This window comes from Schistocerca gregaria, chromosome 1 (genome assembly GCF_023897955.1).
Source record: "Schistocerca gregaria isolate iqSchGreg1 chromosome 1, iqSchGreg1.2, whole genome shotgun sequence".
In the NCBI taxonomy this organism is placed as follows: Eukaryota; Metazoa; Arthropoda; class Insecta; order Orthoptera; family Acrididae; genus Schistocerca; species Schistocerca gregaria.
In genome coordinates, this window is record NC_064920.1 from 341420401 (window position 1) to 341447470 (window position 27070).

Genomic DNA, 27070 nt, shown 5'->3' on the forward strand with positions numbered 1-27070 from the left:
GTGAAGGAAACAAAAGTTCTTATAATAAGATGCCCAGCTCGGTTAGGGAATAAAATTAATTCAAATGTTCAGACATAAATTAAAAATACTTCTTGCAGAGAAATGTATGTGCATAGAAATGAGGATTAAAAACTTTTACATTTTGTTTGCCACATATTAATGGAAATTATATACTAGATATATAAATACATTTTATGTACTTGTCAAATGTGATCTTGATTTTTTTATTATCAATTTCTTTTATATCCTTTATAATCAAACCTTGACATAATTTAAATGGTCCAGATTACAGATGCATTCTGAACACAGATTTTTTGTCTGCTTTGGTCAGCCTCCAAAGCTGTGTGATCCACCCAGAAATCTCACCTATAAATTGTCAACTTGAGTACCTTGGCAAAGAATGAATGAATAACTAAATTAATTATTGTTGTTTGTTATTCAGAAATACTAGCTTAGCACTCACTGCTTGACTGCATAAACTGTATGGACTACATAAATTGCAACACCTTCATAGCTTTTCATGCAAATTAAGGCCATACAAGCATGGTCTTTCCTGAGTGTACTTCTGAGCAAAATACAGTTCTGGTAGCTGGAGTCCAAAGTTTTCTTAAGTCATGCCTTTTGCATTCTTATATAGATATTTCCAAAGCAACTTTCATCCCATAACAAATATTTGTTTCTTGGATATTAATAACCACTTCAGCTGTATTTAGTCCTTTATTATTGGATCATTGGTTTCATGGCACTAAAAGCCACATCTTCAGGTGAACATCTGTATAACACAAAATTCAGAAGGAGTAACAACCTCTTTGCTTCTAGCGTAGGCAGCAACCTATTTGCAGTCCTCATAGTGCATTCGCTAATCTACAAAACCCTAATTATTAAAGCCTCTTCAAGAGTCAACGTAGTCCCATACACTGGTATGGTAAATCATTACATGTTTTCAAAAAGAAATTTAAATATATTAAACACTTTTACATAAGAATGTCAAAATGTTATTACTCACATGACTAAAATATTAGAGTGAAATACTTCAGAATATTTTTACCCAACATTTCATTGTCCATCAAAACAAAACACTGCTAAAAGATGGTATGTCATAGAATAAAACCAGCCAGATTCCAATGAAGTGTATAGCTTCTAAACACGTTGTACCATAGTGATATATTGGTAAGGAGATAATTAATGAATACTATTAAGACCCAATTTTGGGCCAGAATGAAAAACCAAGAGGTGGTTGCAACTCAATTGAAGGATGCTCTAACTAGACAAAATCATGAACTAATTAGCTATTGGTGAAATTCCGGACCTGAAAAGGGTACTTACTGCTTATCTGATCTATACAAACTACATACAGGAGACAAGGCCATGTATTCTGTCATAGTGATGCAAGAAGTTAAATGGCTTGCCTGTGGATGGCTCATGCATTCACTGGTGATGCGTGGACTGGACTGAATGATTGATGTTCTTTTGGTGATTATGTGAGTGGTGAATGAGAACAAGGAATATTGGAATAAAAGTACAAAAACATTTTTGAAAAACGATCTGTTGAATATTAATATGTTAGTGCCAGCTGACATTTTTGCTTAATATTGCCTGTAAGTTATGCTGAAATTAGAGGGTGAAAGAGGAACATCATGTGCATAAATATATTAGAGCAACAAAACAGATGTGCCAGCAGAACCACTGAATAAACCTTAAAACTTGAAAAAAAGCTTTATATACATTCAAATTCTAAAAATTATTCTTTCGTAAAAAATGCTTTAAAAAGTTCTTCACTTTGGCAGTTAAAAGAATTGAAGACTGTTGCAAATTTTGGTACTTAATAACAGTAGATAAAATTTAAGTAAATTTACGAAAACTTTAAAGACATACTGGAAAGGAAGAAGTGGAGAAGCTAAAATAATTCAATGGATGTGTAGGAGTTGGAGAGGTGAAGTGAAGAAAATGGAAATGCTCTAGGGGAATAAAGTAGACTGAGTGAAGAAAGTACAGAGTGTTATGTCAACTAAGTTAGGCCATCAAAATTTGCCAAAATGCTACGGTATCTCAACTGTTAGTCCGTTCATGGTTTGCTGTGGAAAATGACTAATGAATCTCATAATTTCTATCTCCTCCAGGATGCTTAAAGTGTGGTCCTTGTTTTCTCAATGTAGAATTCTTAAGTTACTAGTGAGATTGGTGATGGAATGTCTCTGCTCAGGAAGGTGGATACTCAAGAAGGATTTTGAGCTAGAAACCCTAAGATGTTCTTTAAACATGGTGCTAAAGCTTCTGTCTGTTTGACTGATATACCACATGCAGCAATCATTGCAAATGATACAATACACTTTGGTTACATTATATTTGGAACAAACGGCATGTTCTTTGTGCCTATACTCCATACCAACATTTCTGGGAATGAAAAAAGGCGATTAAATTTTTTTACACCTCAGCTACCTCCCAATTATTTCAGAAATAATGCCGAAATATGGAATTTTATGACACATGATTCCAGTGGCCTTCTGACTTTCGGCACTGATAAGGGTGCTATCTGTTGTGTTGGTTTTTCTTATCCTTCTCATGATGCCAAGATTAATACCACTGCCAAACTCAGTCATAAACATTTTTGTAAGCTATGTGGTGTATCATGTGAAACTCTCTATCAAAGGCTTCCTTTGACAGTAGGACACTATGGAGTCTATATAGAAAAATGACCTGAGAGCCAACATTTTGTATGTGATGGGATGGTTGGAGGAGCTATGAATTATTATATCAGTGGTAGTCACCTTTCAGTAAATATCAGATGTGACAATAATGCCATATTAGGTAATCTTAAGGTCTAGATATGCTAATATAGTGCTGAGCAGTAAATCAAATGCTCTAGTGTAATCCATTTAACTCATCCATAAACTGACACCATTTCTCATGTGCCCCATTGAAAAGAAACAATGTCATATTCATACCTATAGCAAGCTACGATCTTTCTAGCAAATATTGTGAACTGAGTTATAGCATCCAAAACACAAGCTGCCATGAATACATTGGCAAGACAATACGAGAAGGGTGCCCCATTGAAGACCTTTCTTTTGTAAAAATATATCATCCCCAAATCTGAAGTAATTGAATCTTGGAATCAATTCTAATAACTTGAGTATGACATCGATTTCAATGCTAGGTCATTCGCTGTGTGCTCTTAAATTTTGAGCCACAATACCCTGCACCTGATCTGCTAGAATATTAGTATGTATGTTCTTTACATCCAGGGAGACCAGATGAGTTCCTGTGGGGATGGTTAACCTAGTAAATTTTCAATTAATTTTCCCATATTGCAGGAGTTACCTGGTTGTGGTACTTTGCAATCAACTTCTCAGTATTTTAACCAACTCCACTACATGTGTTAACAATCAGACGAGCTGGGAAGTTGTCTTTATGTAGATTAATCCTAGCTCAGAGTCTTGGTGCTACTGGATTCATAGGAGCTTTATTTTACTTTTTGAACACATGTGGAGAAGTAGTGGTTGTGTTAAGCATGTTTTTAAACTAGCCCAATATCTATTCATAGGTTCTACATTAAACTTAAGAATTCCATTTTCTACAAAGAAGGACTGCACTTTATTCACATATTGATCGTCACTTAAGATAACAGTTGTTTTTCCCTTGTTTGACTCGACAGTTAGCACTTTATGTTCATTGAGTTTTTTGTTAAAATTGTCTAAAACAGCCTCGTCACTGTAAAGTCGTTCCTTGAGCAAACCAGACCCATTGTAGTCTGTATGGCCTCCCTCAATTAGCTTTTTTACATTAATAGCTACTTCATCATGTTGAGCCATGGTTAAGTTGGCACTATCTAGCTCAGGGATGATTTGGGAGGTCAACAAACTAATCTGTTGTTGATTGGTCACATGACTGATGTTGTATGAGAACTTTTCTCTAGAAAACATGTTTCTATTTCATTAAAAGTAATATCAGAAAGGTTGCACACCCCAAGAAAAAAGTCAAAACCATCTTCAGTGTCATCCTGATGAACAATACGGTGGCCCTCATTATGTAACTTTATTAGTTTATATTGATGTGTAGCACTCATATGGTCTCTAAACCTTGGCACTGCATCCTCAAAGTGCTCACGAAACCAATCATATTGCTGTGAGATTACTGTCTTGGAAAATGGTAACTGGGCTAAATACATTCCCTTACTTACCTGATCCTTTTTTGCATACAAATATTGTATTTCACATCTGATAAGATATGTCATAACTTTGCGAACATCATGTTCAGGCATAGCCATTATTTGTTGGTACAACTGTTTCATAAAATTTGTGATGCAACCACCCTTTTTAAGACAAATATTTTCGAATTGGACATGTGCTTTAACTTTAACTAAGGCTTTACTGTTATTTAAAAATCTAAAGAGAGGCCTTTTTTGCCTTGCATAGCATGCTTCTGCAGACAACCTCGTAGATGGGGCAACCACAGCTGTGAGTGGTCATCTTGGGTATTACTAAACACTTAGTTGTATTTAATCCTTTATTTTTTGATCATTACTGGTTTCGTGGCACTAGGAGGCACATCTTCAGGTGAACATCTGTATAACAATATGTGCAGAATAAATAATAACACTGAGACATTTACTGTTATTGTAAATTATTTTAAGATTTTAAATTTAAAAAACAAACAAAAAAACACTAAAATGTTGTCTCCTGTCAGCTGTTACTATCATATTGATGTTTTACAGATTGTTTGTCAAACAAGTTTTTGTATTTTTTATCCCATTATTACTTGTTCTCATTCACCTTTCATGTACTCCCCATAAGATTATCAATCATTTGGTAGAGCCTGCGCATCATCAACACACCTGCGAGCCATCCGACAGGCAAGCTGTTTGTTTTCTTGCTGTCAGTATGACATAGTATGAGGCTGTGTCCCCTGTATACAGTTCCATTTAGATCAGAGAAGCGGTGAGTGTACTTTTCAGGTTCTGCATTTCCACCAATAGATACAGTTTTTTCTAGGTAGAGCATCCCTCTCCATTTTGGGGCAACCACTTCTTGGTTTGAAACTTCCTGGCAGATTAAGCTGTGTGCCGGACCAAGACTCGAACTCAGGACCTTTGCTTTTGGTGGGCAAGTGCTCTAGCAACTGAGCTACCCAAGCACGACTCACGCCCCGTACTCACAGCTTTACTTCTGCCAGTACCTCATGTACTACCTTCAAAACTTTACAAAAGGTCTCCTGTGAACCTTGCAGAACTAGCACTCCTGAAAGAAAGGATATTGCAGAGACATGGCTTAGCCACAGCCTGGGGGATTTTTCCAGAATGAGATTTTCACTCTGCAGTGGAGTGTGCGCTGATATGAAACTTCCTGGCAGATTAAAACTGTGTGCCAGACTGAGACTTGAACTCGGTACCTTTGCCTTTCATGGGCAAGTGCTCTACCAACTGAGCTATCCAAGCACGACTCACACCACATACTCACAGCTTTTGGAAGGTAGGAGACGAGGTACCGGCAGAAGTAAAGCTGTGAGTACGGGGCATGAATCGTGCTTGGGTAGCTTAGTTGGTAGAGCACTTGCCTGCAAAAGGCAAAGGTCTCGACTTCAAGTCTCGGTCCGGCACATAGTTTTAATCTGCCAGGAAGTTTCATATCAGCATACACTCCTCTGCAGAGTGAAAATCTCATTCTGGGCTCTCCTTGGTTGTCTATACTGGCCGAAAATTAAATCTTAATAGTTCTCATTTATTTTCTCCTTACCAACAGTTCACTATGGTGTAATATGTTAGGACCAAATACTATATTGGAATCTGGTGGTTGAGTGTATGATAAACCATCTTTTAGTGGTGTTTTGTTTTGACCAATAATGGATGTTGGGTGAAAAGTGTCTTAGCTTTCCCACTTTAATGTTTTAGTCATGTGAGTACTTAGATTTCCATATTTTCATGTAAAGTTGTAAATCTTTTCAGAGTTTTCTTTAAAATCTAAAAATAACTTTCATACCAGTGTATGTTTCAGGGTTGTTATTCTTTCTGGATTTATTGTTATACAGATGTTCACATGAAGATGTGGCCTTTAGTGCCATGGAACCAGTAATAATCAAATAATAAAGGACTAAATACAAGTGAAGTGATTATTAATAGCCAAGATGACTGCTCATAGCTGTGATTGCCCCATCTACAAGACTGTCTGCAGAAACATGCTGAATGAGGCAAAAAGGGCCTTCTTAAATTTTTAAATAACAGTAAAGCACATGTTCAGTTCAATAATACATGTCTTAAAAGGGTGGCATCCAAAATTATTTAAAACACTTATTCTGAAAAATAATGTCTATGCCTGAACAATATGTTTTCGAAGTTACAACATATTATATCAGATGTGAAATATGCAGTTTGTATGCAAAAAAGGATGAGGTAAATAAGGGAATGTATTTAGCCCAATTATCATTTTCCAAGTTTGTAAGCTGGCAGTAATATAACTGGGCTCATGAACACATTGCAATGGAACAGTTTAGAGATCATACACTCCTGGAAATTGAAATAAGAACACCGTGAATTCATTGTCCCAGGAAGGGGAAACTTTATTGACACATTCCTGGGGTCAGATACATCACATGATCACACTGACAGAACCACAGGCACATAGACACAGGCAACAGAGCATGCACAATGTCGGCACTAGTACAGTGTATATCCACCTTTCGCAGCAATGCAGGCTGCCATTCTCCCATGGAGATGATCGTAGAGATGCTGGATGTAGTCCTGTGGAACGGCTTGCCATGCCATTTCCACCTGGCGCCTCAGTTGGACCAGCATTCATGCTGGACGTGCAGACCGCGTGAGACGACACTTCATCCAGTCCCAAACATGCTCAATGGGGGACAGATTCGGAGATATTGCTGGCCAGGGTAGTTGACTTACACCTTCTAGAGCACGTTGGGTGGCATGGGATACATGCCGACGTGCATTGTCCTTTTGGAACAGCAAGTTCCCTTGCCGGTCTAGGAATGGTAGAACGATGGGTTTGATGACGGTTTGGATGTACCGTGCACTATTCAGTGTCCCCTCAACGATCACCAGAGGTGTACGGCCAGTGTAGGAGATCGCTCCCCACACCATGATGCCGGGTGTTGGCCCTGTGTGCCTCGGTCGTATGCAGTCCTGATTGTGGCGCTCACCTGCACGGCTCCAAACACGCATACGACCATCATTGGCACCAAGGCAGAAGCGACTCTCATCGCTGAAGACGACACGTTTCCATTCGTCCCTCCATTCACTCCTGGCGCGACACCCCTGGAGGAGCAACAGTGTCCCTAATTTGCTGGGAAGTGGCGGTGTGGTCCCCTACGGTACTGTGTAGGATACTACGGTCTTGGCGTGCATCCGTGCAGGTTGACGGGCACGTGCACCTTCCACCAACCTTTGGCGACAACATCGATGTACTGTGGAGACCTCACGCCCCACGTGTTGAGCAATTCAGCGGTACGTCCACCCGGCCTCCCGCATGCCCACTATACGCCCTCACTCAAAGTCCGTCAACTGCACATACGGTTCACGTCCACGCTGTCGCGGCATGCTACCAGTGTTAAAGACTGCGATGGAGCTCCGTATGCCACGGCAAACTGGCTGACACTGACGGCGGCGGTGCACAAATGCTGCGCAGCTAGCGCCATTCGACGGCCAACACCGCGGTTCCTGGTGTGTCTGCTGTGCCGTGCTTGTGATCATTGCTTGTACAGCCCTCTCGCAGTGTCCGGAGCAAGTATGGCGGGTCTGACACACCGGTGTCAATGTGTTCTTTTTTCCATTTCCAGGAGTGTATTAGTGCTACATATCAAGATAAACTAAATAAGTTACATGATGAGGGCCACCATATTGTTCATCAGGATGGCACTGAATGTGGTTTTTACTTTCTTCCTAATGTGCACAACCTCTCTGGTAACATTTTTTATTACATAGAAACATCATTTTTAGATAAAGGATTCTCATGCAACATCGGTCATCTGAACAATCAACAACAGATTTGTCTGTTGATCTGCAATACCATCTCTGAGCTAGATGGTGCCAACCTAACCATGGCCAACGCAATGAAGTAGCTATTAGTGTTAATAAGCTAATTGACGGAAGCCATACAGACTACAATGGGTCTGGTTTGCTCAAGGAACGACTTTACAGTGACAAGGCTGTTTTGGACAATATTAACAAAAAACTCAGTGAACATAAAGTGATAATTGTCGAGTCAGATAAGGGAAAAACAGTTGTTATCTTAAGTGAAGATCATTATGTGATTAAATTGCAATCCTTCTTTGTAGAAAATGTAATTCTCAAGTCTAGTGTAGATCCTATGAATAGATATTTAGCTAGTTTAAAAAAGACACTTAATACAACCTCTACCTTTGCACATGCATTCAAAAAGAATAATAATGTTCCTATGAACCAAATAGCACCAAGACTCTGTGCTTGGATTAAGCTACATAAAGATGACTTGCCGGCTCATCTGACTGTTAATGCACATAGTGAAATTGGTTACAATACTGAGAAGTTAATTGCAAAGTACCTCAACCAAGTACCTCCCACAATACAGGGCAATTAATTGAAAATCTTACCCTACTCACCTTGTCTCCTTGGATGATAAAAACATTTTTACCAGTATGCCAGCACCCTCATGTGTAGGGTATTGTGGCTCAGAATTTAAGAGTGCACAGTGGATGACCCAGCAATGCAATCAATGATGTACTCAACTTTTTGGAATTGGTTCTAAGGTTCAGTTACTTCATATTTGGGGATGGTGTCTTTTTACAAAAACAAGGTCTTGCAATGAAGTCCCCCTTGTCATACTGTCTTGCCAATATATTCATGACAGCGTTTGAGGCAGATGCTATGATTCAGTTTCCAATATATGCTAGCTAGATCATAGCTTGGTATAAATGTGTAGATGACATTCTCCTTCTTTCCAGTGGGACCCTCGAGGAATGTTGTCAGTTTGTGGATGAGTTAAATGGCTTACAGGAGAGCATTTGGTTTACTGCTCAGCAGAATGAGATGGGGATGTTATCATATCTGGACCTTAAGATTACCTCATGTGGTACTACAGACATATTAGATATTTACAGAAAAGCAACTACTACTGATATAGTGATTCATAGCTCCTCCAACCGCCCTATCAAGTACAAAATGTCAGCCTTCAGGACATTTCTACAAGACTCCATAGCATCCTGTTGTCAAAGGAAGCCTTTGATAGAGACTTTCAGATCAGATGCTACATAGTCTGTAAATATTGCATGAAAGTGAGATTGTCAGTGATATTAATCGGGGAATCCTCAGAAAGACAACTAATGCAACGTATAGCACCCTTATTAATGCTGATGGTCAGAAGGCACTTGAATCATGTGTCATAAAATTCCTTATTTAGGCATTATTTATGAAATAATTGGCAGTCAGTTGTCGTCTAAAAGTATTGAACTGGCTTTCTTTGTTCCCAGAAATATTCCAAATATAATGTAACAGAGGTATATTGTATCACATGTAATTATAGCCACTTATATAGCTTTAGCACCAGGTTTAAAGGACACCTTAGGGTTTATAGCTCAAAATTTGTCTTGAGTACCCACCTACATGAGCAAAGACATTCCATCACCAATCTCACTAGTAACTTAAGAATTCTACATTGAGAATACAAGGGTCAAAATTTAAGCATCCTGGAGGAGATAGAAATTATGAGATTCATTTGTTGTTTTCCACACCAAACCATGAACAGACAAACAGAGTTGAGATACCATAGCATTTTGGCAAATTTTGATGGCCTTATTTAGCTGACATAATACTTTGTACTTTCTTCACCCAGTTTCCTTTTTTCCTCTGCAGCATTTCCATTTTCATCACCTCTCCTCACCACCTCATACGCATCCATTTTATTAGTGTGTCTTAGTAAATTTTCTTAAATTTTATCTACTGTTAATAAGTATCAAAATACATTGCAGTCTTGGTTTCTTTTAACTGCCAAAGTGAAGAATTTTTTAAAAGCATTTTTACAAAAGAATAATTTTTAGAATTTGAATGTACATAAAGTTTTTTTAAAGTTTTAAGTTTTATTCAGTAGCTCTGCTGGCACATATGCTTTTGCCCTAATATATTTATGCACATGATGTTTTCCTCTTTCACCCTCTAGTTTCAGCATAACTTACAGGCAATATTAACCAAAAATGTCAGCTGGCACTATCATACTAATATTCAACGGTTCGTTTTTCAAAAATGTTTTTGTACTTTTTATCCCAATATTCCTTGTTCTCGTTCACCATTCATGAAATCGCAAAAAGACCACTAATCATTCAGTCCAGTCCGCTCATCAGCAAATGCACAAGCCATCCATAGGCAAGCTGTTTACTTTCTTGCATCGCTATAACAGAACACATGGCCTTGTGTCCTGTACATAGTTTATATAGATCATATAAGCAGTAAGTGCCCTTTTCAGGTTTTGTATTTCCACCAATAGCTAATTAGTTGATGATTTTGTCTAGTTAGAGCATCCTTCAATTGAGTGGCAACCACCTCTTGGTTTTTCATTCTGGCCCAAAATTGGGTCTTAATAGTATTCATTAATTATCTCCTTACCAATAGAGAACTAAGATACAATTTGTTTAGAAGCTATACACTTTATTGGAATCTGGCTCTTTTTATTCTATGACATACCATGTTTTAGCAATGTTTTGTTTTGATGGACAACGATTGTTGGTTAAAAAGATTCTGAAGTTTTTACTCTAATTTTTTACTCTTTTGAGTACTTACATTTTGATATTCTCATATAATTTTTAAAAATATTTTTACATTTCTTTTTAGAAACTTAAAATAATTTACAATACCAGTGCATGTCTCATGGTTGTTATTCCTTCTGAATTTCTTGTTGTACAGATGTTCACCTGAAGATGTGGCTTTTAGTGCCATGAAGCCAAGATGACTACTCATAGCTGTGGTTTCCCCATCTACAAGGTTGTCTTTAAATATTTCTTGATATCTAAATGAGAAGTGAATACCTATTTTCATAAATTTAGCTTCAAAATTTTTGTAATGTAACAAACTATTTTCTTAAAAATTTTCATCCTCTATTGCCTTCCCTTAGGTAGAAACATTGAAACACAGTTTTTTTAAATTTATAACTGAGAAGTGAAATACCAATTGTCATAGATGCAGCATTAAAAATCCTTTAGTAGCTCTTTACTAAATATTTATTTTCAAAGAAACTTTCACCCATAATTTCCCCTCTAAGTGGTTGAATTTACAAAAATGCTGAAAATGTATCTTTTGTTTCCTGACTGAGAAACCAGATACCAGTTTTCTTAGTTCTACCTTCAAAATTCCCTTAGTAGCGATATACTTTCAAAAAGCCTGTTGTCTCCTATTTCACCCCCTTAGGAGTGGAATTTTGGACAATCCCTTTCTACATGATGCATACATTATGAGATTGACAACCTCTCCAAACTTCAAGTTTCCATCCTTAGTAGTTTGGTCTGTGCGGTGATGAGTCAAAGAAACATTTTTGTTTCTGTTTCGCTCCTGTAGATGTTGAACAGTGAAACACACATTTTTTTCATATCTAAGTGAGAAGCCAAACACCAGTTTTCAAAGATTTACATTTAAAATGATTTTGAAATGAAATATTTTCATAATACATTTCATCCTCCTTAGGGGTTGAATCTCCTAAAATAGTGAATCTCCAAACAGAGAAACCAAATACAAATTTTCATAGATTTAGCTTCAAAAATTCTTGCACAGTAAAATATTTCCATAAAAACTTTCACCTCATATTTCACCCCCTTGGGGGTTAAATTTTCGAAAACAATGCATTTTTTTCTATTTCTAAGTGAGAAGCCTTTTGTAACTATAGATTTTCATATGACTAGTTGTTTGTATTTTATTGGAATTCTATTACTTTAGGCCTACACCTTATAAAAACGTTTTCCCACTACAGATTTCTCATTTTAGCTCAATATAGGCCCTAGCTTACAATTTTAATTCCTTTTTGATTTCTTCCTTTCCCAGATTTTACTTTTGCACCTTGGAGGGTAGACATGTTATCATGGTATTCATAAATGTATGGAACATTAAAGTTTTTCCTAACTATGTCACTTTCATCCACTAAACTTTTACTAGAAAAATATCTGGGAATCATCATTTAGAAATTATTGATTACATATGTATTGTATACAGATTACTGTTTGGCTCTATCTCTCTCTGAAAGTACTTTCAGAAAGTACATTTGTCTTCGCCGCTCTTTTCATACCAAACAACATATTCAATACGGCAAATTACAAAGTTTAATTTTCAGCACTTTTAGTTTTCATCATAGATTTACTCATATTCTTAAGAAAGAAAGGTAATTTTTAAAAATTTTGTTTTTCATCTGACTTCCTTTATATATAACATCATCACATATTCCACAGATTTCATGAGATTTATCATCAACTGGTAAGTAAACAATGAATGGCACTGTAGACTATATAATATTGTTAGTACCACAGTCAAATTGATGAACAGATACCTGCTCATATTTTAAGATTAACATAAATTTAAGTCATTTAATGAGCTTTATTTCTGTGAGTTTTACATATTAATTAGTTACATAAAACACATTTAACTTCAAGACTAAGGATGAAATGGAGCTAGCTTTCTTTTCAATCTTTCTTTTATAGAAGTGAATAATTTGTGGGTTTAGTGGCTAATAATGTATGTTTTTAATTTTATTCTGAAGTGGATTTCTAATTTCTTGCTTTATGTTAGACAGGAGCTTCTTGAATAACTTTTCAATGTAGCATGTAACTCCATTACGTAATTTACACAAAATTGCAGAAACTACAGAAAATTTATTTTTGTCTTTTTGCAGATAACAGATCAGCTACATCTGACTTTTATTGTTGGAAAAAATTAAGGAATGAATGTATTGGTAACTGATTGTAAGAATTTAAGGATGCTTGAAAATGTTCTGCAAGATGTGCAGTTATGCCTACCTGTTTTTCAAATTACTCTAAAATTTAACTTCTGCTGAATAACACTTCATTTATTTTAGATGCATGCCCAAGAAGAATATTTCATTAGACAACAAGGAAAAATTGCTAAATACACCAATACAGTGAGAGGTGCTTGTAACAGGAGGAAATATGCTGGACTGAACTTCATGATTAGTTTATCTATGTGTTGACTCCATGTTATGTTGTTAAACAGCCATGCCCTAAGTTTTCAGATATGATGAATGGACATAGGCACATACAAGTAACACACAATATCCTGTTGCAGTGCATGCTCTACAGCATGATGTCAAGACCTTGGTTCCCATTGCACCACATGCGCCATCTAGATTCTTCACCCAGGCAGCAGAGTCTCTGAACTCTGCAGGCAGGAACTAGTGTTACAACATGTCCTTGGTTCTCGTCACTCACTTGGCCTTAATTTACATTAATTTCTTCTGCCTCAGCATTTTTTCACAGTAACTACTCCTCTCTTCACTCTGTTTTTTTCTACATCTTTCATTTTTTGACCTGTCTTTTTTTCACTAACCCCCTCCCACCTCTGTTACACACGATGCACATAGCTTTTCACTCTTATTAACTCATGTATGATGTTTTAGGAGTAATCTCTGTCGTGCATATTACACTGTCTTCCACCTTTAAGCTCTCACATTTTCAAATCTCATCCAGTGCAGTTCCAAACAATCAGTCTTTCCTTCTTATCCCATCTGGTAAGTCTCCCCTGATCCAGGTTTCTGGGTGACTTTTCCAAACACTACCCCTTTTCCTGAAGGTCTCCAGTTTCCTTCCCCTTCAACCCTTCTGCTATAAGAGGGATCCACTGGTTCCAAAAGCTTGCAAAAGTAGAACCTTTTTTTATTTATGTGTTTTCCTACGTCTGCTTGGTGTGTAGGTTTTTAATCTGTCTAGTGACATTATTTTTTCAAGCATGAGATGATTTGATTGCAGATGTGAACCACCACTTGGCTACTACTGTAACTGCCACTGATCCAATGAAGAGCAAAACTGGATTCATAATACCATAAAAATATTTTTGAGAAAGAATTAAACTTATCGTCTACTTGGCAGCATTTCCAATACTGTGAAATTTTCATTTCAGTTTCTTAGTTAGCTCTGATTACTGAGGACATTTTATTGCTGTCATCATTGCCAAGTAAAGTATTTCTTATGGGGATTACATGTAATTCATTGAAGACAGATAGCTTTATATGTAAATTATCAATTGCTGTTGTACTATTTTCTTCGATTCATATTGGGACGTTTTTTGTGGGGTCAAACTGAAACTGTAAATTATTAATTCCAGGTGCCTATGATTATAACTATTTGAGGAGAAATCTATTTTGATATCTCCACATACAATCACATTCCAGTTATTTGTAGTAAGCTAAGTCTTATTGAACTCACTAATTTTGTATCTATACAGTCAGGAGACCTGAGCCATTAGTGTTTTGTGTCCACCCATAAAAAATCTTAGCATTTAAGCAATAATTCATACAGTAGGAGTTTGTAGGGTTTGTTTGATAACAGTTGGAATTGTAGTTTTGATCATTTATAGGTGTGATCAGTTACTCTTCACTGTAAAGAAAGGTTGCTATCTACAGACACAAAGTTGTTTTGTTCAAAGAAAAAAGCATACATTTAGGACCTGTTCCTTCTAAAATGCTACTCCACACATGACAGATTATGTGATGTGGGGCAAGCTTCCTTCAATGCATGCAACCGCTTCTATTAATGAACATGAAAAAGCTTACAGTAAGTAGCTAATATGAACAGATGGCTCTGACAGTGCTTGCATCTATAGGTTAATTCTTTTACCTCTGTGTGCCTGTGTTTGAGAGTCTCTGATAAGTCTGAATAATCTAAACCAAGGCAATAAAAGCAGCTAGCTTTCTAAGCAAGTAACAAAACTGAAGTCTATCTTTTTACTTGAAGGGATCTGCATGATTTCTTGCAACAACTCTTTATACTGGAATGTTAGTCATACTAATGTACTGCCCATACTTAAATTCACCACTGCACTTGACAGAAATTATTTTAAGTGATCACAAAATTTGGCTCATCCCTCATTCAGTCCACATCTAAAGCACATGAATAAAATAAAGGTTGATTTAAAAGTCTTCAAACTCATTTTAATTGTAGAGCCCATTAAAAGGTATTTATTTTTATCAGTATTACAACTTTTGCTAAAACTGGCATATTAATCATTATCATACGTGCTGTGAATGCCACCATTTCAGAATTATTACTGCTAGCCTTGAGAGCTGGCTCATGGTAAAATAAACATTTCAAGAGACTAAACTGCAACTGATTGATGTTTCAGTGGTTACAAGTGACAGAATAGCAGTTTTTTTTAGAGCAGGGAGGGCAGAAACAAAAGACATTCAGAGATTGGCTGAAAATGGCATTCAGATTGATGAAATAGGCAGCCAGAAAGCAAATTTTAGTGCACACAGCTCATGCAGATAGGCTCTGATAGAAATTAGGGATATTCAGTAATTGACAACAGAAAAGTTAGGTTCATCCAGTTGTAACTCGGCCAGTGCACAAAATCTGTTAGCCTTATTGTACCAGAATATCTGTGAGGGCTAAGGGGTAAACTTAATGAGTTGCTTATTTGTGTTGAAGAATTAGAGTTGAGAAAATCAGTTGATGTAATCTGCTTCTCGGAACATCATGTGACCATTGGTATAGATATGTTGAATGTTACAGAATTCAAATTAGCTCCTTACTTTTGTAGAGAGTATGTGAAGAAAGGAGGAGTTGCCACATTTATCAGAAACTGTTTTAGTTTCAAGAATACTGATATTAATCATGGGTACGCCTAACAGTGGCTGCCAACAAGAAGAGTCTGAAAGTGGAACAGGACACTGCCCATCTGCAGCACAGACATAATCCACCACAGCAATGGCTGAGATCGCGAAAGAGCTTCCTGAGAACATCCGAAAAGCTCACCATTTCCCAGAGAAGGCAAGGCTGGAGATATGGAAGAAGTCGACACCTCACCTGCAGACGTCAGAAGCTGAAGAACTACCACCTGGACACAACGAGATTTGGCTGGTGTGGAAATCTTTAAACAGATTACGATCAGGAGTTGGATGATCCAGGGGCAACCTGAAGAGATGGAGCTTCATAACAGAAGATATGTCCTGTGGTTGTGGACAAGAGCAAACCACAAGACACATGCTCCAGTGTCTTTTGTGCCCTTCATCCTGCACGAAGATTGATCTCCTGCAAGCCACTCCAAGTGCCTTGGACGCTGCAAAGTACTGGGCACATATAATGATGTAAATAAAATAGAAAATGTCTTTCAACAACTTCTTTGCCTCTGTACTTCCACCTCGACTGACATCTCTGCCCTTACTCTTTGCCTAAATATGTCTGCTTGTGTCTGTGTATGTGCGGATGGATATGTGTGTGTGTGTGTGTGTGTGTGTGTGCGCGCGAGTGTACATCTGTCCTTTTTTTCCCCCTAAGGGAAGTCTTTCCACTCCCGGGATTGGAATGACTCCTTACCCTCTCCCTTAAAACCCACATCCTTTCGTCTTTCCCTCTCCTTCCTGAAGAAGCAACCATCGGTTGCGAAAGCTAGTAATTCTGTGTGTGTGTTTTGTTCTTGTGCCTGTCTGCCGGCGTTTTCCCGCTTGGTAAGTCTTGGAATCTTATATTGATGTGTAGGGCTACTGTAAATTTGTATGTTTCTGACTCGAGAATAAAATAAATCAATTTTTTTCAGAGCAGCACTTAGAAGGTTGTGCAACGGAGGTAGCATTTCATAATAAGTCCTTTATAATAGTGAGTATATATGGAGCACCTTCAGAAAATTTTAACCTCTTCATAAAAAATCTGGAAGCTCTGTTGTCCCATCTCACAGTAAAAAACAAAGAAACTTTGCAACTAGAATATGTAAAAGCTCTGAGACTGCTATTGGTAGTATCTTTGTAGACAATTCTAGGAAAAAAGTCATGTCACAAAACCAATAGTAAATGGGCTATCTGATGATGACATGTAGCATTTTCTGTTAAATGTTGAAACCTGTCAGGATAAAAAAATCTGTTAAATCTGAGAACAGGAGGGTAATAAATCAGTCAAAAAATGAAGAATTTCAGGAGATAGCTCAAGGACCTGACTGTATAATGTTTACAATGCTTCTGACTGAAATGGAAAATACAAAGCATTTATTAATAAAATTACCTCCACTATTGAGAATTGTTTTCCCCTAAAGATAAATCAAGCAGAAGTCAAAATATAAAACATGGGTTACACAAGGAATAAAGATCTCATGTGAGACAAAAAGGGACCTTATCTACTATCTAGGAACAGCTCTGATGTTAGCATTGTAATGAATACAAAAAGTACTGCAAAATATTAAAGCAAATAATCCAGAAATCAAAGAAGCTTTGTTATGAGAAAAAGATAACTACATCAGGCAACAAAATAAAAACTGTATGGGTTGTAGGGAAGACAGATGCTAGGGAGAGGGGGGGGGGGGGGGGGACATATAGCTGTAAAAGGAAATGAGACATTGCTAACAATTGCATATAGTGTTGCAAACCTCTAGTGAGTATGATAACATATCAACAAAGTTAACCAAAGAGTGCTCATGTGACTTGAGTTGTCTAAAGTTATTTTTGTAAACAGTCTCTTATCAGCTGAACATTTCCAGTCGGGCTAAAATACGCTGAAGTTAAGCCTCTTTACAAGAAGGAGGATAAAGAGATACCATCAAACTATCAACCAATTTAACTTTTGCCGGATTTTTAAAGAATATTTGAAAATGTTGTGTTCAAGCATCTCCTTAAGCATCTGACTGCAAATAATATATTGTCCAAGTCACAGCTTGGATTTCTTTAAGGGTTCTGATATAGAGAAAGCTATTTACACTTAGTGTGTACTTAACTCAATAGATAATAAATTAGAGGCTACTGGCATTTTCTGTGACCTGTCAGAAGCCTTTGACTGTGTGAATCACAGCATTCTCTTAACTGAATTATAATATTTTGGTGTCACCAGCAATGCTGCAAAATGATTTGAGTCTTATCTAACAGAAAACAAAGGGCGTGACTGCAAAATACCAGTGGAGGAAGCAGTCAATCTTTATCTGATGTGGAATTAATTATATATGTTGTTTCTTAAGGTTCCATCCTGAGTCCATTGCTTTTTCGTGTGTAAATTAATGACTCTTGTCTGTTACTTGTTTTGTTTGCAGATGATACAAACATTGTTGTAAGTGGCAGGTCAAGATAGATTTAGAAGTAGCTGCAAATCAAATTTTCACTAATGTTAATAAATGGTTTAAAGCTAATTCACTGTCTTTAAACTTTGAAAAGACCAATTATATGCAGTTCAGAACCTGCAAGAGATTTCCTTTCAGCATGTGTATAACGTATGAAGACATGCAGATCAAAGAGGTTGACAGCATTAAATTTATGAGATTACAGCTTTCTGATAAATTCAGTAGGGAAGGGCATACAACCGAATTGCTGAAGCACCTAAACAACTCTGTATTTGCAGTGAGAATGATGTTATAAATATAAAAAACCTTGCATACTTTGCTTACTTTCATTTTTATTATGTCATATGGGATCATGTTCTGGGGTAATTCATCAAACTGAGCAAAAGTTTTTAGTGTGCAAAAGCATGTAATAAGAATCATTTCTGGTGTAGATTCAGAGACATCATTTAGAGCCCTGTTTAAGAAACTTTGTATTGTAACTACTGCTCCTCAGTATATTTATTCCTTAATGAAATTTGTTGCAAGTAATATATCTCTGTTTCCAACCAATAGCTCAGTACATAGTATGAAACCAGGAATAAGAACAATCTAAATAAAGACCTAAAATCAATTACCTTGATCCAGAAAAGGGTCCAATATTCAGGAAACACATTTTCAATAAATTTCCAGCAATCATTAAAAACTTGGTTTCAGATTAAACCTTTATGATAGGTAACTCCTTCTGCTCTATATATGAGTATTTTAACAGGGTCTGTTAGACAAGCTAAAGTAAAAATGTCTGTTGGATTTCAACTTTGATAGTACTTGGTCACAACAGTCAAGGTTAGCTACCTTGTGTAGGATGAATTCATTAAAAATGCATAACAGTGTTTCATTCTCAAACTGTATTAATTCTGTAAATATTAGCAGTTTCAGTTTACTGTAGTATGTTCATTTATTTTTACAGTCTCCTGACACATGATTGTGGTAGTAAGTATTATATTCAAATGTTTTGTTTTTTGTGTTATACTTTCTGACATTTTCCACACCCATCTCATATGTCAGTCTACGTATTAATCTCATTTTTGGGTCTATGGAATGGAAACGGTACCTAATCTAATCTAATCTCATTTAGAAACACCTTCCACTTCACCAATGACAGCATTCAACAATATCAATAATGAATAAGAGAAATATATTTCAGAGATGCTGTGAATGTGTTTTATACTTAGTTAGCATTACATTCTTCTTTAGAACAACCAGTGGAAAGAACTAGCCAGTATTTCTAGAAGTATATGGTCTCATGTTAATTTAGGATCAAAGTTTGTTACTGTCTTTTAGCTCTGAAAGCTGTAATAAAATGCCCAATGCTGTCCACTTCCTTGGTTAATTTTAAATATTTTGCACTGCTTTTTTTCAGGTGAAAGAAGAAGAATCACGTTTCACTGACAGCATAAAAAAAATAGAATTTACACTGTTATCTAATACCATTGACTCAGAAGATTCTGTGTTTGAAACAGCTTGGAAAGAAGCCTGTAAGGTCCATAATAAAAAAAATTTACAGCTCCTTGAACAAGTGTACAATCCAGCAGTGAGAGAGAGGTCAGCATTCAGTATCTTTTAATGATTTAAATATGTCACATTACATTAAATGAATCACATGCATGAATGGCATGAACAGAAATGTCTGGTTCAATTTATAGACACATTAGTATGTTTTTGTCGTTCTAGTTTGTACTTCAGTCTCCTGAAAAGTAGTAATTGTACGTAAACAGTTATGATTTCTTTCAGTTAATTAGTAGTTATAAACTAAACTAATTCTGTGCTAGTAAACATTTTCACCTATCAAATAATCTCCTTTAAAAAGCTCTATAGGTCAAATAAGCTATTCTTGCAAATCAAATGAGCACTGACCTTCACAAATAATTTTTATTTTTTAGGTAAATAAAGCTATTGAATCTGGTGTACATAATTTTCATTTTCTCCTAAGTAATCACAGAAGTGCAACTCACTCACACATATGACCACTGTCTCTGCCCACTGAATCTGGACTGTGAGCTACTTAACATGGTGAGAGAAACAACCTGTTGGTGGTGGGGGTAAAGAGGAGGCAAGATAGAAGGCTGTGTAGTGTTGGAATGGGAGCAGGGAAGTGTTGTAGGTGGGTGAAGGTCAGGGCCTAGCAAAGGTCAATGCCAGCAGAGTACGAGAATGTAGGGTATATTGCAGGAATTGTTCTCACCTGGGCATTTCAGAAAAGCTGGAGTTTATAGGAAGGATCCAGATGGTACAGGCTATGAAGCAATCACTGAAATGAATTCTGTAGGGCAGCATGTTCAAAGCTACATGGTCCAGCTGTCTTTTGGTCACAGTTTGTCAGTGTCCATTAATATGGACAGACAGCTTATTGTTTTTCTTTCCCATATAGAAAACAGCACTGTGTTTGCAGATTAGTTTTTAGACCACTTGACTGCTTTCACATGTAGCACTACCTCTGATGGAGCACATGTTGCCTGTGAGTGGACTGGAGTAGGTAGTTGTGGGAGGATGGGACAGGTCTTGCATCTAAGTCTATTGCAGTGATATGAGCCATTAGGCAAGGGGCTGGGAATAGGGTCAGAGTAGGGATGGACAAGCATTTTGCAAAGATTCATTTGGTGGTAAAATACCATTGTGGGAAGCATGAAACGGATAATGTTCCTCATTTCAGGGCTTGATGAGAGGTAGTCAGTAGCCTGCGGGAGAATTTTATTCAGCTGCTCCACTCATGATGTACTGAGTGACAAGGTGAGTGCTCCTTTGTGGTCAGATGGTGGGAATGTGGATGGTTGTAGATGTCTGGAGACACTATCTACTGAAAATCTGTATCTGTACAAGATTGAGAGGTTAATTTTGGTCTGTGAAAGCCTTACAGAGACCCATGGTGTATTTGTAGAGGGAGTGCTCATCACTTCAGATGTGATGGACGCTGGTGACTAGGCTGTATGGAAGGGGCCTCTAGGTATGGAATGGGTGGCAGTTGTCAAAGTGGAAGTATTGTTGGTGGTTGGTAGACTTGATTGGACAGAGGTATTGATGTAGCCACCTTTAAAGTTGTGGTCAACATCAAGGAAGGTGTGTTTTTGGGCCGAGGAAGACCAGGTGAAGAGAACTGGGGAGAAATGTTGAGATTCTGGAGGTCTAGAAGGTATCATCACTGAATCTGAACCAACTGATGGGTTTGGGTTTCTGGGTAGTTAGGAAGGATTCTTCTTGTCATAGGATGGTGGCACGGGGTTGCCCATTGCTGTGCCACAGATTTGTTTGTCAGTGATGACTTCAAAGTTGAAACAATTGCGTGTGAGGATATAGTTGGTCATGGTAACCAGGAATGAGGTTTTAGGTATGTGCTGAGGAAAGGTAGGGTTCAGCGGGAGCAACATGGAATTACAGAAATATTATTAAAAGAAGAGACATGTGGTGAATAATTTTATAGCCAATATTGAGCTGATTACTACATCTGGCAGTAAGAAGAATAAAATACCTGTTAAACCAGATGCTCATGCTATACTTGATGGTCCATCTGCTTTTTGTAGGGTGTAAAATGAATTTTAGTTTTGATAAAGAGGTCACACCTCAACCTCTGTTTTTGGTGGTAGGCCCTTTAGCTCTTTCAACATGTTGATCTTTGATTTCACAAGGAAAGTTACAATATCTGCAGGAAGTGAAGGAATATTAGCTCTTTCCACTAGTTGAGGCTTCATAAGAGACAGTGCTAAATCTTTCAAAAAAATTCTCCTCTTCTGTTTTGGATTTGCCTCATTTGCATGAAAAATTATTTGAGCATTGATTACTGCTGTTAGAGCATGGGATACAACCAATGGCCATCTTCTTGTCACCTGTGCGATGGAATACACACCTCCCAGTTGATCGACTGTGTCAACTCCTCTCTTTATTTTATTGTAATCCAAAACTACCTCTGACTTACCTGTAACTTCATCAGTGTTTCCAAAATCATGCATAGTTGAAAGTAATATAACTGCCTTGTTTTGTTTTGGCACATATAAAACTAGCGTCATATCATTCTGAAATCTAAATAAAGGGGAGTGGATAGCCCTAATTCCCCAGGTAAAAATTCTTGTGAAGTCTTGCATTTGTTTTTTCTCAATTGCTGATGCATGTTAGTCACTTTTTCGAAAGGTATTTAGCTGATGAATAGCTAGTGAACCAATTATTCATTGTAACATTTCTTCCTGAGTAACTAGCCTTCCTTAGAATATCGCAGGGACAATTAGAAACACTGTATGGTCCTTTAGGTTGTTTTCCACAATATACTTCAATGTTACTAGTGAAGAATGTTTTAGCATCTGCTTAAACAAAAATCCTTTTCCTGCACTTCTCTGGTTTGTTTGGGATATACTGAACAAAAGAACAGTGACCTCAGAAAGCTTCCAGCTTTTCATCTACTGTCACAAATTACACTACACTATAAGCTATGTAGCAAAATAGAATAATACAACCTAATTCCATAAGTGATCCAACAACAAAAGAGAAACACATCCCTTCAGGAATACCATAGGCCAAATTTTTTTTGCAAAAGTCTTTTTATACTGTCAAAGGTTAGATGAAATGATATATAAATTATGCCAAAATTATGCCCTAGATTAACTGCACTTATTGATTAACTGTAATTATTATGAGGAAATTGCAACACATTCAAAAATTAATGAATTATTCAGTACATACACATAACATAGCAAAATAAGTAATGTATGTATGTATTCATTTGCCTCTACTTCAGTACAATGATGCATTTATGTGTCTGTATAGTTACATTTATGTGTTGACAACATTCATACAGTTCAAACCGGTAAATAAATAAAAAAATAATGCAATAGCTCACACACATAGTTAAGTACTCAAACAGGCACTAGGCGTTCATATTTTCACCTGGAATAAATTGCCTAGGAAATAAACCCTAAAAAAGCACCACCTCCAGTTTGGACCAAGGATTTTGGGAAAATTTCTCTGGTTGTAAACCAAATTCTGGAACTGAAACTCTCGTTCTAAACATTCCAAATTGGGACTCCCTCTGGCCCCAGGAATATCAAATGATATTGACTAAAAGTAAATGGGCTATGTATTGTATCACACCTCAAACAACCTTCTGTAGGCTTCCCTGCCAGAGTAAAGAATGAAATATGAAAAATCTTTTATATGAATACTTCATTAATAGTATTAAGCTTATAAAATTCAAAGTCTACATCTACATCTACAGGGATACTCTGCAAATCACATTTAAATGCCTGGCAGAGGGTACATAGAACCACCTTCACAATTCTCTATTATTCCAATCTCATATATCGCTCTGATTTCCCTTATTTTATCATGGTGATCATTCCTCCTTATGTAGGTTGGTGTCAACAAAATATTTTCATATTTGGGGGAGAAAGATGGTGATTGGAATTTCGTGAGAAGACTCCATTGCAATGAAAAATGCCTTTCATTTAATGATGTCCAGCCCAAATCCTATATCATTTCTGTGATACTCTCTCCCATATTTTGCGATAATACAAAACATGCTGCCTTTCTTTGGACTTTTTCGATGTACTCCGTCAGTCCTATCTGGTAAGGATCCCACATCGTGCAGCAGTATTCTGAAAGAGGACGGACAAGTGTAGTGTAGGCAGTCTCTTTGGGAAGTCTGTTACATTTTCTAAGTGTCCTGCCAATGAAACGCAGTCTTTGGTTAGCCTTCTTCACAACATTTTCTATGTGTTTCGTATCATTTAAGTTGTTAATAATTGTAATACCTAGGTATTTAGTTGAATTTACGGCTTTTAGGTTAGACTAATTTATCATTTAACAAAAGTTTAACAAGTTCCTCTTAGCACCCATGTATATGACCTCACACTTTTCATTATTTAGGGTCAACTGCCACTTTTCGCACCATTCAAATATCTTTTCTAAATTGTTTTGCAGTTTGTTTTGATCTTCTGATGACTTAATTAGTTGATAAATGACAGCATCATCTGCAAACAACTGAAGACAGCTGCTCAGATTGTCTCCCAAATTGTTTATATAGATAAGGAACAGCAAAGGACCTATAAACCTACCTTGGGGAACACCAGAAATCACTTCTGTTTTACTCAATGACTTTCTGTCAGTTTCTATTAACTGTGATCTCTCTGACAGAAAAACACAAATCCAGTCACATAACTAAGACAATATTCCATAAGCACGGAATTTCTCTACGAGCCGCTTGTGTGGTACAGTGTCAAAAGCCCTCCGGAAATCCAGAAATACAGAATCGATCTGAAATCCCTTGTCAATAGCATTCAACAATTCATGTGAATAAATAGCTAGTTTTGTTTCACAGGAATGGTGTTTTCTAAACCCATGTTGTCTGTGTGTCAATTGACCATTTTCTTCAAGGTAATTCATAATGTTTGAACACAACATATGTTCCAAAATCCTGCTGCATATCGACGTTAACGATAGGGACCTGTAATTCTGTAGATTACTCATATAATGTCTTAATGTGTTCATTGATAAGCACTTGTCTGTCTCAAAGAGACATAGCTACTTATCTGTCTGCCAGAGTAGCTCATCTCCAGATAGGAATAGCAAGGCATGTTATAGATATAAGTGGTGTCAGTTCTCTCAGACACGTGTCAGAGAACAGACACCACTCATGATGAAGACGCTGGGATGTATACATGAACAACTGGGGTGAAATGTATGGAAGGAAATGGAATGGAAAAGAGATAGAAAGAAAGCAATTGCTTCCAGCTGTAGAGAGAATTGCTGCAATGCAACAGCGAAAGTTCAAAATTTGTGCCAGTCTGGGACTCGAAACCAGATTCTGTGATTCTTGATTCTTGAGAACTTACAACTAATGGACAGGAAAGTGATAAGCCTTATTGTTGGTAGTAATCAGTAAAACTAATGACAGGGAAGAAATATTCGAAACTGGGCTTGAGAGTAATTGATGAAGTAGTGAAAAACAATAATACTAGTCATTAATTTTAACCAAATATTTGATTCAAAATGTTATGGCTGAAATAGAGAAGTGTGTTAACTGCCGGAGAATCATCAGTAATGGACATGAAGGTATAGGTATCAGTATCTGTCACAACTTATGTGAGGAATAATGCTTGCCACTTCTGGATGTGTGGTGATTGTCAGTATCCTTAGACAAAACAAGTATTGGGAAACCTCAGCTAATCTTGAAACTTTAATCTTATGTGTTGTTGTTGTCTTCAGTCCTGAGACTGGTTTGATCCAGCTCTCCATGGTGCTCTATCCTGTGCAAGCTTCTTCATCTCCCAGTACCTACTGCAACCTACATCCTTCTGAATCTGTTTAGTGTATTCATCTCTTGGTCTCCCTCTACAATTTTTACCCTCCACGCTGCCCTCCAATACTGAGTTGGTGATCCCTTGATGCCTCAGAACATGTCCTACCAACCGATCTCTTCTTCTAGTAAACTTGTGCCACAAACTCCTCTTCAACCCTTATCAGTTATTTTGCCCCCCAAATAGCAAAACTCATTTACTACTTTAAGTGTCTCATTTCCTAATCTAATTCCCTCAGCATTATCCAATTAAATTTGACTACATTCCATTATCCTCATTTTGCTTTTGTTGATGTTCATCTTATATCCTTGTTTCTAGACACTGTACATTCCGTTCAACTGCTCTTCTGGGTCCTTTGCTGTCTCTGACGGAATTACAATGTCATCTGTGACCCTCAAAGTTCTTATTCCTTCTCTATGGGTTTTAATTCCTACTCCAAATTTTTCTTTTGTTTCCTTTACTTCTTGCTCAGTATACAGATTGAATAACATCGGGGATAGGCTACAACCCTGTCTCACCCCTTTGCCAACCACTGCTTCCCTTTCATGCCCCTCAACTCTTATAGCAGCTATCATGTTTCTGTACAAATTGTAAATAGCCTTTCGCTCCCTATATTTTACCCCTGCCACCTTTAGAATTTGAAAGAGAGTATTCCAGTCAACATTGTCAAAAGCTTTCTCTAGATCTATAAATGCTAGAAATATAGGTTTGCCTTCCCTTAATCTTTCTTCTGAGATAAGTCGTAGGGCAGTAGGGCCTCACGTGTTCCAACATTTCTGTGGAATCCAAACAGATCTTCCCCAAGATCGGCTTCCACCATTTTTTCCATTTGTCGGTATAGAATTCGTGTTAGTATTTTGCAGCTGTGAATTATTAAACTGATAGTTCAACACCTGCTTTCTTTGGGATTGGAATTATTATATTCTTCTTGAAGTATGAGGGTATTTCACCTGTCTCATACATCTTGCTCACCAGGTGGTAGTTTTGTCAGGACTGGCTCTCCTAAGGCTGTCAGTAGTTCTAATGGTATGTTGTCTACTCCTGGGGCCTTGTTTCGACTTAGGTCTTTCAGTGCTCTGTCAAACTCTTCACCCAATATCATATTTCCCATTTCATCTTCATCTATATCTTCTGCCATTGCCATAATATTGTCCTCAAGTACATCGCCCTTGTATAGGCCCTCTATATACTCCTTCTACCTTTCTGCTTTCCCTTCCTTGCTTAGAACTGGGTTTCCATCTGAGCTCTTGATATTCATTCAAGTGCTTCTCTTTTCTCCAAAGGTCTCTTAATTTTCCTGTAGGTAGTATCTATGTGACCCCTAGTGAGATATGCTTCTACATCCTTACATTTGTCCTCTAGGCATCCCTGCTTAGCCATTTTGCACTTCCTGATGATCTCATTTCTGAGACATTTGTGTTCCTTTTTGCCTGCTTCATATACTGCATTTATATATTTTCTCCTTTCATCAATTAAATTCAATATTTCTTCTGTTACCCAAGTATTTCTATTATCCCTCGTCTTTTTACCT

General features: G+C 37.1%; 1 protein-coding gene across 2 annotated transcripts in view; it reads left to right on the forward strand.

Annotated features, from left to right (window-relative positions):
• The window catches only part of LOC126344437 (uncharacterized), a 200293-nt gene that overhangs the window by 107799 nt on the left and 65424 nt on the right, over window positions 1–27070 (forward strand). For both annotated transcript variants that reach the window (XM_050002020.1, XM_050002019.1), the window contains one exon: window positions 19623–19804. In XM_050002020.1, the coding sequence (XP_049857977.1) occupies window positions 19623–19804 (182 nt within the window). The remainder of the gene's footprint in view (window positions 1–19622; window positions 19805–27070) is intronic.